Below are 12,128 nucleotides of genomic sequence, written 5' to 3'. Positions count from 1 at the left end.
GCCGCAGTCAACGATGTGGCAAAAAATATTCTGATTCAGATCTCTTGGTTCGTTCTTCTCGTCACCCCATCAGACAAAAACAAGATGCGGTTGTACAAAACCATACAAAGTAAAAGTAAAATCGACTGTGGATTTTGCATGAGGCAGTGTGATTCTACCACCGTTCCCAAAAACACACAATTCAACTGGCGACTATCTGCCACAAGTGGTACTTAAAAGCCTAGATATACAATCGTTGCAATCCAAACCGACAAAAGTGTGGATAAGACCCATGACGCCGCCGTGTGCGATCACTGTCGATTGCGGAACATAGATATTACTGTCAACGCTGAACGCTACCCAGCCGTCGTATTTAATGCCTTTATTACCCAAAATAGGGTTGCCAGAGTGTTCAAGGAGGCTGCAGACATCAGAAAGAAACTCTACAACATGGTCACCCTCCTCAGTAACGGCGGCATCAACACCGATACCTCTGATTTCACAGGCTTATAGCCGGTGTTTATCATCTATGCAAGTCATTCGATCGCAATGTTTCCGCCAACACCGAAGCATTTGCACTTGGAATCTCCGACATAGTTCTTTACTTCGAATCTGACGGACACAAGATGAACGTCGTGTTTGAAGCCTGAAAATAAATGAACAACATTATTTTGCAGCATTTCGTAGGTAAAACTGATCTAAAGCAGGGGTTCTCGTTCATAGTATCCGGGAACCATAGCCAAATACATACCCGCTTCAATCCACTAAAAATTGGAAAGAATTATGAGATGTCATTGGTAAATCATGAGACCTACTACGTATACTCCATCCCAAACATTCACACAGGTTCCTATGGCATCAACGATGAAATACAGCGACAGCTGCGGCTCAACAAACGCAATGCCAAAATCATTATCGATGCAAATCGGGAAACCCTAAGAGCATCACTAACTCTCGCCAGGCACTACGAAGAAGATTTCAACTTTACAAATAGCCGCAACACCGTCTTGGGATTAGAACGGCAAATTTACACCTACGATAGGGCTATACAGAAGGGGAACACATTGTTAGTATCATCAACATCATCAGCATCCAGCTGGCAAATAGCGGTATTATCTATGGGAGCTATGTTAATGGAAAGCAGTAATCCACCATCTGTAGTTTCTTTCCCGGTGTCGATCCTGGTATGAAGACCCCCCCCCCCTCCCCCCCAAAAAAAACAACAAAAAAACTGGTGTACTTATCAGTGACCCTGAAAACCATCAATCGCATGTGCACTTATCTCACCGATCAGGATGGTGACTCCATCAAACTCCGCGGCGAACACCTCACTATCCATTTTCATCTTCTAAGGGAATAAATAATAACTTAACACGATAATGGTTTGAAAGGTCAAGTAAATAAACTACACTGGGCTGCCAAGAAAGGTTGTCAAGTCTCCATTTGTTTGTCCCATGCAAACCTGTAATGCGAACACAAGATGTGGCTCTCCTCTCGGCATGTTAAAAGATTATCAAACTTCTTCAAAAAGTTACTTGTAATATTAATCTGGAGCTGAGTACCACCCAGATAAAGAAAACATAAAAAAGGTGGATACCTACACATGTTCGTAGGGTTGGCAATGAGGGCATTTCACATGGTATCTAAAACCATTCTATCTGCCTTGGGTATTGGAGACTTGATTGCTTTGGGTGGTGTACCCGTCAACAAGGTATTGGGATCATGATTTTACCTGAAACTTGGTGGACGCGTTTGAAATTAAGATATTTTAATTCTGGTATCTATGGTGAATTTATTTCCACAGTGAATCCCAGTGGTAACGATCTCTATCTCAACCCCCAAACGCCAAGATCACCTATGATGATGAACTTTACTTGAGGCGTGCACGTGGTCAGCAATTCAACGACGAATCCGGTCTGATATTAGGTGCTACCAGCACCTTCAAAGACACCCCTCCTCGGTATGCTCCTATAAATAAATGAACGATTTAGATTCTGGGTACCGGCAACTAAAGATTTCTACCTCCTGAGCCTTATTCTCTCTCTGATCAGACATACCTTGTGTTTATTATGTGGCTTTTTTCTCTTTTCTTTCACAAAGGTACATAGGCAGGTAATAATTCAAGGTCAAATTGGCCAAACGCCCATGTGTAAATCATAGGTTAGGGTCTAAGGTCCAATGGGCCAATGGGCCAAAAGGTCCAGGTTGGACAACTCATGGTTTGTCCTCACCATGGGTCCAAAGTTAGATTTAAAAAAAATGCCTTACCCCAATTTTTAAAGGAGTGTAAAAAAATCCCTACGGCAATCCTTTTTTAGCCACTAGGTGGAAATGGTAGGTAGTGGGCTAGGGTCCAATGGGCCAAAAGGTCCAGGTGGGACAACTCATAGTTTGTCTTCACCATAGGTCCGAACTTAGGTCTTAAGGGTCAAACATGCCTCCCCCAAATTTTCAAAAGTCTGTCAAAAATTCCCTACGGCAATACTTTTTTACCCACTAGGTGCAAATGATAGGTAAGGGTCTAAGGTCCAATGGGTCAAAAGTTCCAGGTGGGACAACTCATGGTTTGTCCTCACCATGGGTCCAAAGTTAGATTTAAAAAAAATGCCTTACCCCAATTTTTAAAGGAGTGTAAAAAAAATCTCTACGGCAATACTTTTTTAGCCACTAGGTGGAAATGGTAGGTAGTGGGCTAGGGTCCAATCGGCCAAAAGGTCCAGGTGGGACAACTCATGGTTTGTCTTCACCATAGGTCCGAACTTAGGTCTTAAGGGTCAAACATGCCTCCCCCAAATTTTCAAAAGTCTGTCAAAAATTCCCTACGGCAATACTTTTTTACCCACTAGGTGCAAATGATAGGTAAGGGTCTAAGGTCCAATGGGTCAAAAGGTCCAGGTGGGACAACTCATGGTTTGTCCTCACCATGGGTCCAAAGTTAGATTTAAAAAAATGCCTTACCCCAATTTTTAAAGGAGTGTAAAAAAATCCCTACGGTAATACTTTTTTAGCCACTAGGTGGAAATGGTAGGTAGTGGGCTAGGGTCCAATGGGCCAAAAGGTCCAGGTGGGACAACTCATAGTTTGTCTTCACCATAGGTCCGAACTTAGGTCTTAAGGGTCAAACATGCCTCCCCCAAATTTTCAAAAGTCTGTCAAAAATTCCCTACGGCAATACTTTTTTACCCACTAGGTGCAAATGATAGGTAAGGGTCTAAGGTCCAATGGGTCAAAAGGTCCAGGTGGGACAACTCATGGTTTGTCCTCACCATGGGTCCAAAGTTAGATTTTAAAAAAATGCCTTACCCCAATTTTTAAAGGAGTGTAAAAAAATCTCTACGGCAATACTTTTTTAGCTACTAGGTGGAAATGGTAGGTAGTGGATTAGGGTCCAATGGGCCAAAAGGTACAGGTGGGACAACTCATAGTTTGTCTTCACCATAGGTCCGAACTTAGGTCTTAAGGGTCAAACATGCCTCCCCCAAATTTTCAAAAGTCTGTCAAAAATTCCCTACGGCAATACTTTTTACCCACTAGGTGCAAATGATAGGTAAGGGTCTAAGGTCCAATGGGTCAAAAGGTCCAGGTGGGACAACTCATGGTTTGTCCTCACCATGGGTCCAAAGTTAGATTTAAAAAAATGCCTTACCCCAATTTTTAAAGGAGTGTAAAAAAATCCCTACGGCAATACTTTTTTAGCCACTAGGTGGAAATGGTAGGTAGTGGGCTAGGGTCCAATGGGCCAAAAGGTCCAGGTGGGACAACTCATAGTTTGTCTTCACCATAGGTCCGAACTTAGGTCTTAAGGGTCAAACATGCCTCCCCCAAATTTTCAAAAGTCTGTCAAAAATTCCCTACGGCAATACTTTTTACCCACTAGGTGCAAATGATAGGTAAGGGTCTAAGGTCCAATGGGTCAAAAGGTCCAGGTGGGACAACTCATGGTTTGTCCTCACCATGGGTCCAAAGTTAGATTTAAAACAAATGCCTTACCCCAATTTTTAAAGGAGTGTAAAAAAATCTCTACGGCAATACTTTTTTAGCTACTAGGTGGAAATGGTAGGTAGTGGATTAGGGTCCAATGGGCCAAAAGGTACAGGTGGGACAACTCATAGTTTGTCTTCACCATAGGTCCGAACTTAGGTCTTAAGGGTCAAACATGCCTCCCCCAAATTTTCAAAAGTCTGTCAAAAATTCCCTACGGCAATACTTTTTACCCACTAGGTGCAAATGATAGGTAAGGGTCTAAGGTCCAATGGGTCAAAAGTTCCAGGTGGGACAACTCATGGTTTGTCCTCACCATGGGTCCAAAGTTAGATTTTAAAAAATGCCTTACCCCAATTTTTAAAGGAGTGTAAAAAAATCCCTACGGCAATACTTTTTTAGCCACTAGGTGGAAATGGTAGGTAGTGGGCTAGGGTCCAATGGGCCAAAAGGTCCAGGTGGGACAACTCATAGTTTGTCTTCACCATAGGTCCGAACTTAGGTCTTAAGGGTCAAACATGCCTCCCCCAAATTTTCAAAAGTCTGTCAAAAATTCCCTACGGCAATACTTTTTTACCCACTAGGTGCAAATGATAGGTAAGGGTCTAAGGTCCAATGGGTCAAAAGGTCCAGGTGGGACAACTCATGGTTTGTCCTCACCATGGGTCCAAAGTTAGATTTAAAAAAAATGCCTTACCCCAATTTTTGAAGGAGTGTAAAAAAATCTCTACGGCAATACTTTTTTAGCTACTAGGTGGAAATGGTAGGTAGTGGATTAGGGTCCAATGGGCCAAAAGGTACAGGTGGGACAACTCATAGTTTGTCTTCACCATAGGTCCGAACTTAGGTCTTAAGGGTCAAACATGCCTCCCCCAAATTTTCAAAAGTCTGTCAAAAATTCCCTACGGCAATACTTTTTACCCACTAGGTGCAAATGATAGGTAAGGGTCTAAGGTCCAATGGGTCAAAAGGTCCAGGTGGGACAACTCATGGTTTGTCCTCACCATGGGTCCAAAGTTAGATTTTAAAAAATGCCTTACCCCAATTTTTAAAGGAGTGTAAAAAAATCCCTACGGCAATACTTTTTTAGCCACTAGGTGGAAATGGTAGGTAGTGGGCTAGGGTCCAATGGGCCAAAAGGTCCAGGTGGGACAACTCATGGTTTGTCTTCACCATAGGTCCGAACTTAGGTCTTAAGGGTCAAACATGCCTCCCCCAAATTTTCAAAAGTCTGTCAAAAATTCCCTACGGCAATACTTTTTTACCCACTAGGTGCAAATGATAGGTAAGGGTCTAAGGTCCAATGGGTCAAAAGGTCCAGGTGGGACAACTCATGGTTTGTCCTCACCATGGGTCCAAAGTTAGATTTAAAAAAAATGCCTTACCCCAATTTTTAAAGGAGTGTAAAAAAATCTCTACGGCAATACTTTTCTAGCCACTAGGTGGAAATGGTAGGTAGTGGGCTAGGGTCCAATGGGCCAAAAGGTCCAGGTGGGACAACTCATAGTTTGTCTTCACCATAGGTCCGAACTTAGGTCTTAAGGGTCAAACATGCCTCCCCCAAATTTTCAAAAGTCTGTCAAAAATTCCCTACGGCAATACTTTTTTACCCACTAGGTGCAAATGATAGGTAAGGGTCTAAGGTCCAATGGGTCAAAAGGTCCAGGTGGGACAACTCATGGTTTGTCCTCACCATGGGTCCAAAGTTAGATTTAAAAAAATGCCTTACCCCAATTTTTAAAGGAGTGTAAAAAAATCCCTACGGCAATACTTTTTTAGCCACTAGGTGGAAATGGTAGGTAGTGGGCTAGGGTCCAATGGGCCAAAAGGTCCAGGTGGGACAACTCATAGTTTGTCTTCACCATAGGTCCGAACTTAGGTCTTAAGGGTCAAACATGCCTCCCCCAAATTTTCAAAAGTCTGTCAAAAATTCCCTACGGCAATACTTTTTTACCCACTAGGTGCAAATGATAGGTAAGGGTCTAAGGTCCAATGGGTCAAAAGGTCCAGGTGGGACAACTCATGGTTTGTCCTCACCATGGGTCCAAAGTTAGATTTAAAAAAAATGCCTTACCCCAATTTTTAAAGGAGTGTAAAAAAATCCCTACGGCAATACTTTTTTAGCCACTAGGTGGAAATGGTAGGTAGTGGGCTAGGGTCCAATGGGCCAAAAGGTCCAGGTGGGACAACTCATAGTTTGTCTTCACCATAGGTCCGAACTTAGGTCTTAAGGGTCAAACATGCCTCCCCCAAATTTTCAAGTCTGTCAAAAATTCCCTACGGCAATACTTTGTTACCCACTAGGTGCAAATGATAGGTAAGGGTCTAAGGTCCAATGGGTCAAAAGGTCCAGGTGGGACAACTCATGGTTTGTCCTCACCATGGGTCCAAAGTTAGATTTAAAAAAAATGCCTTACCCCAATTTTTAAAGGAGTGTCAAAAAATCTCTACGGCAATACTTTTTTAGCCACTAGGTGGAAATGGTAGGTAGTGGGCTAGGGTCCAATGGGCCAAAAGGTCCAGGTGGGACAACTCATAGTTTGTCTTCACCATAGGTCCGAACTTAGGTCTTAAGGGTCAAACATGCCTCCCCCAAATTTTCAAAAGTCTGTCAAAAATTCCCTACGGCAATACTTTTTTACCCACTAGGTGCAAATGATAGGTAAGGGTCTAAGGTCCAATGGGTCAAAAGGTCCAGGTGGGACAACTCATGGTTTGTCCTCACCATGGGTCCAAAGTTAGATTTAAAAAAAATGCCTTACCCCAATTTTTAAAGGAGTGTAAAAAAATCCCTACGGCAATACTTTTTTAGCCACTAGGTGGAAATGGTAGGTAGTGGGCTAGGGTCCAATGGGCCAAAAGGTCCAGGTGGGACAACTCATAGTTTGTCTTCACCATAGGTCCGAACTTAGGTCTTAAGGGTCAAACATGCCTCCCCCAAATTTTCAAAAGTCTGTCAAAAATTCCCTACGGCAATACTTTTTTACCCACTAGGTGCAAATGATAGGTAAGGGTCTAAGGTCCAATGGGTCAAAAGGTCCAGGTGGGACAACTCATGGTTTGTCCTCACCATGGGTCCAAAGTTAGATTTAAAAAAAATGCCTTACCCCAATTTTTAAAGGAGTGTAAAAAAATCCCTACGGCAATACTTTTTTAGCCACTAGTTGGAAATGGTAGGTAGTGGGCTAGGGTCCAATGGGCCAAAAGGTCCAGGTGGGACAACTCATAGTTTGTCTTCACCATAGGTCCGAACTTAGGTCTTAAGGGTCAAACATGCCTCCCCCAAATTTTCAAAAGTCTGTCAAAAATTCCCTACGGCAATACTTTTTTACCCACTAGGTGCAAATGATAGGTAAGGGTCTAAGGTCCAATGGGTCAAAAGGTCCAGGTGGGACAACTCATGGTTTGTCCTCACCATGGGTCCAAAGTTAGATTTAAAAAAAATGCCTTACCCCAATTTTTAAAGGAGTGTAAAAAAATCCCTACGGCAATACTTTTTTAGCCACTAGGTGGAAATGGTAGGTAGTGGGCTAGGGTCCAATGGGCCAAAAGGTCCAGGTGGGACAACTCATAGTTTGTCTTCACCATAGGTCCGAACTTAGGTCTTAAGGGTCAAACATGCCTCCCCCAAATTTTCAAAAGTCTGTCAAAAATTCCCTACGGCAATACTTTTTTACCCACTAGGTGCAAATGATAGGTAAGGGTCTAAGGTCCAATGGGTCAAAAGGTCCAGGTGGGACAACTCATGGTTTGTCCTCACCATGGGTCCAAAGTTAGATTTAAAAAAAATGCCTTACCCCAATTTTTAAAGGAGTGTAAAAAAATCCCTACGGCAATACTTTTTTAGCCACTAGTTGGAAATGGTAGGTAGTGGGCTAGGGTCCAATGGGCCAAAAGGTCCAGGTGGGACAACTCATAGTTTGTCTTCACCATAGGTCCGAACTTAGGTCTTAAGGGTCAAACATGCCTCCCCCAAATTTTCAAAAGTCTGTCAAAAATTCCCTACGGCAATACTTTTTTACCCACTAGGTGCAAATGATAGGTAAGGGTCTAAGGTCCAATGGGTCAAAAGGTCCAGGTGGGACAACTCATGGTTTGTCCTCACCATGGGTCCAAAGTTAGATTTAAAAAAAATGCCTTACCCCAATTTTTAAAGGAGTGTAAAAAAATCCCTACGGCAATACTTTTTTAGCCACTAGGTGGAAATGGTAGGTAGTGGGCTAGGGTCCAATGGGCCAAAAGGTCCAGGTGGGACAACTCATAGTTTGTCTTCACCATAGGTCCGAACTTAGGTCTTAAGGGTCAAACATGCCTCCCCCAAATTTTCAAAAGTCTGTCAAAAATTCCCTACGGCAATACTTTTTTACCCACTAGGTGCAAATGATAGGTAAGGGTCTAAGGTCCAATGGGTCAAAAGGTCCAGGTGGGACAACTCATGGTTTGTCCTCACCATGGGTCCAAAGTTAGATTTAAAAAAAATGCCTTACCCCAATTTTTAAAGGAGTGTAAAAAAATCCCTACGGCAATACTTTTTTAGCCACTAGTTGGAAATGGTAGGTAGTGGGCTAGGGTCCAATGGGCCAAAAGGTCCAGGTGGGACAACTCATAGTTTGTCTTCACCATAGGTCCGAACTTAGGTCTTAAGGGTCAAACATGCCTCCCCCAAATTTTCAAAAGTCTGTCAAAAATTCCCTACGGCAATACTTTTTTACCCACTAGGTGCAAATGATAGGTAAAGGTCTAAGGTCCAATGGGTCAAAAGGTCCAGGTGGGACAACTCATGGTTTGTCTTCACCATGGGTCCAAAGTTAGATTTAAAAAAAATGCCTTAGCCCAATTTTTAAAGGAGTGTAAAAAAAAATCCCTACGGCAATACTTTTTTAGCCACTAGGTGGAAATGGTAGGTAGTGGGCTAGGGTCCAATGGGCCAAAAGGTCCAGGTGGGACAACTCATAGTTTGTCTTCACCATAGGTCCGAACTTAGGTCTTAAGGGTCAAACATGCCTCCCCCAAATTTTTAAAAGTCTGTCAAAAATTCCCTACGGCAATACTTTTTTACCCACTAGGTGCAAATGATAGGTAAGGGTCTAAGGTCCAATGGGTCAAAAGGTCCAGGTGGGACAACTCATGGTTTGTCCTCACCATGGGTCCAAAGTTAGATTTAAAAAAAATGCCTTACCCCAATTTTTAAAGGAGTGTAAAAAAATCCCTACGGCAATACTTTTTAGCCACTAGGTGGAAATGGTAGGTAGTGGGCTAGGGTCCAATGGGCCAAAAGGTCCAGGTGGGACAACTCATAGTTTGTCTTCACCATAGGTCCGAACTTAGGTCTTAAGGGTCAAACATGCCTCCCCCAAATTTTCAAAAGTCTGTCAAAAATTCCCTACGGCAATACTTTTTTACCCACTAGGTGCAAATGATAGGTAAGGGTCTAAGGTCCAATGGGTCAAAAGGTCCAGGTGGGACAACTCATGGTTTGTCCTCACCATGGGTCCAAAGTTAGATTTAAAAAAAATGCCTTACCCCAATTTTTAAAGGAGTGTAAAAAAATCCCTACGGCAATACTTTTTAGCCACTAGGTGGAAATGGTAGGTAGTGGGCTAGGGTCCAATGGGCCAAAAGGTCCAGGTGGGACAACTCATAGTTTGTCTTCACCATAGGTCCGAACTTAGGTCTTAAGGGTCAAACATGCCTCCCCCAAATTTTTAAAAGTCTGTCAAAAATTCCCTACGGCAATACTTTTTTACCCACTAGGTGCAAATGATAGGTAAGGGTCTAAGGTCCAATGGCCCAAATGGCCCAGGTGGGAAAATTTCACCATAGGTCCAAAGGTTTGGTTTCTTTTATAAATTGCTAATTTATATTTTCCGTGCACACCATACATTAAGTACAACAAATAAACCTTTCGTATAATCAAATTTGAGCGCATTCCGCTTATTCAGAAGTAGAATCTTTTGTCAAAACAAATTTGCCTGACAAAAAAATAGCAAAGCACGAGTGCAATTTTCTATGCTTGTAATGCAAAGCTATTGATACTTTTTAAGAACTACTTGACAGGATGCCGAGACTATGGAAAGCTATTTCTTACAATATCACAAAATTGATTTGTTATGGAAACGTCGATGCCATGTAACAACAATTTTGCCAGCATTTAAATAAGTGCATAGTTATTTACTATTCTTCATACACTATTTAAAATTGCGCGCAGCACGCTGTTTGGTATATGAAAAGCGAATAAAGTAATGATCAGGAAATTACATGTTAAGTTGAAAAAAAAAACAACATTAAATAGTGTCTTCGGCTACTCACTCATATATAAAAACAGATTATTTAGTGATTATATGATTGATAAAAACATTTAAAGTACGTTTGAATCTTATGCAACTTTTGGGTTTATAGACATATCTGAAAACTGGCTGCTAGCGAAGTGGCTGCTGGCGAGTGGCTGCTAGCTTGAGCCTGGTAAAACTCAGTTAGAGACAGCTTTACTGATCAAATCGAAACGAAGCACAAAAACAACAAACGCAAAACGAATCGATTATCTCAGTCAATAAAGCTAGTTCAAAGACAAAAACAACCAATAAAGTAATTTAGCCTTTTAAACATTACCAAACTTATATTCCGGGACAGATAATGAATTCAAACCACTATTCGTGTATTTTCTGGCGTTACAAGTTACCGAATCTCACGAACCATCTTGTTAATGTTAATATTAAGTAATATATTAATTTAATAGCTTATTTTTATGTTGCAGGTATTCATATGAAGAAGAAACTTTTTATTTACTGTTTCATCATTTTTATCGGCGCACTATTGTTGCTGGAACAACTGCAAATTATCACTATTTTGCGTCCGGAGCCTCAAACCACATCTTATTTCCGATCACTCTTTGCGGAATTAAGTAACATGAGTGGACGAGCTGCATTAACTTCAACCCAAAACAAAACTAAGCCAGACATACATATTATATGGTATGCAAAGCAACCCTATTTCACAGGAAGTTTTAATTTCACAGAGTGTAGATATACAAATTGTATTTTGACTGAAGACAAGAAAAAGCTTAATACCAGCGAAGCAGTTTTATTTGCATATCGGGATATGTGGAGCAACGTTCCCGTAAAAAAAGATGGTCAAATTTGGGTGATCGTCAATATTGAAAGCCCTGCTTCAGATTCAGATTTAAGTCACGTGTGGGACAACAAATTTGATTGGAGCATGACTTACAGACGGGACAGTGAAATTCTCTTGAATTATGAAACCTTTCGGAGAACGCAGCCTTTAGATAAAAATTATCACGAGATTTTTAAAAATAAAACGAAATTGGTTGCTTGGGCGGTAAGCAATTGCGGGTCAGCAGCAAAACGTCGCGAGTACGTCTCGGAGATGGAAAAATATATTAATGTTGATATTTATGGACGATGTGGTAAAGCCCCTTGTCCCGTAGAAGGTATGCCAGGCTGTCACGAACTTTTGTCTCAGAAATATAAATTTTATTTAGGATTTGAAAATAGTTTGTGCAAAGATTATGTAACTGAAAAAGTTTACCACACCTTTTTAGACAATAGTAATGCAATATATGTAGCCAGAACAGCGCCGAATGTAAAATCAATTCTACCTCCAAAAACTTATATAGATGTTGCTGATTTCGACAGTCCGAAACATCTAGCCGAATATTTATTAAAACTTGCATCAAATGAAAATGAGTATATATCTTATCTTAAAGAAACTGATAAATATCATATAGATAATGAAAAAAACTATTGGAGAGCAATGTGTGATTTATGTGAATTAATGAATACATATAAAACAAGAAACCTGACATGGACTGGTAAAAATCATAACGACTGGTACCGTAAAGGTGTGTGCTTGTCTGACAATGAAATAACGATAAAAAAAGAAAATTAAATGAAAATTGTCTTCTGCTTTTTTTCTAAAAAGTTTATATCTATATTTATATATGTAAGACTCTGAACCGCGGTGATCTCGCTGGAGTGTGTCCCCTTACGGCTTCCGTAAGATACTGACGCTATGTCCGTTGACTGAAAAGAAAAATGGTTTGGTTGTTTGAAATGCAAATACTTCTTGGTTAGTCAGAACGAAACATATTATAATAAGATAACATATGTATAGGATTGACTTGAATAAATACAAGGGAAAATAATAGATTA

At 41.1% G+C, this 12,128-nt stretch overlaps 1 protein-coding gene across 3 annotated transcripts in view; it reads left to right on the top strand.

Annotated features, from left to right (window-relative positions):
• Positions 1–11,882, top strand: part of LOC139488927 (glycoprotein 3-alpha-L-fucosyltransferase A-like) — a 48,492-nt gene extending 36,610 nt beyond the window's left edge. For all 3 annotated transcript variants that reach the window (XM_071274905.1, XM_071274904.1, XM_071274906.1), the window contains exon 2: positions 10,715–11,882. In XM_071274905.1, coding sequence (XP_071131006.1) covers positions 10,715–11,865 — 1,151 coding nt within the window. In that variant the 3' untranslated portion in view covers positions 11,866–11,882. The remainder of the gene's footprint in view (positions 1–10,714) is intronic.
• Positions 11,883–12,128: the final 246 nt, after the last annotated feature.

Source organism: Mytilus edulis, chromosome 9, assembly GCF_963676685.1.
Source record: "Mytilus edulis chromosome 9, xbMytEdul2.2, whole genome shotgun sequence".
NCBI classification, from domain to species: Eukaryota; Metazoa; Mollusca; class Bivalvia; order Mytilida; family Mytilidae; genus Mytilus; species Mytilus edulis.
The sequence above is the reverse complement of the archived record's forward strand: the minus strand, read 5'-3'. Positions and strand labels throughout refer to the sequence as shown.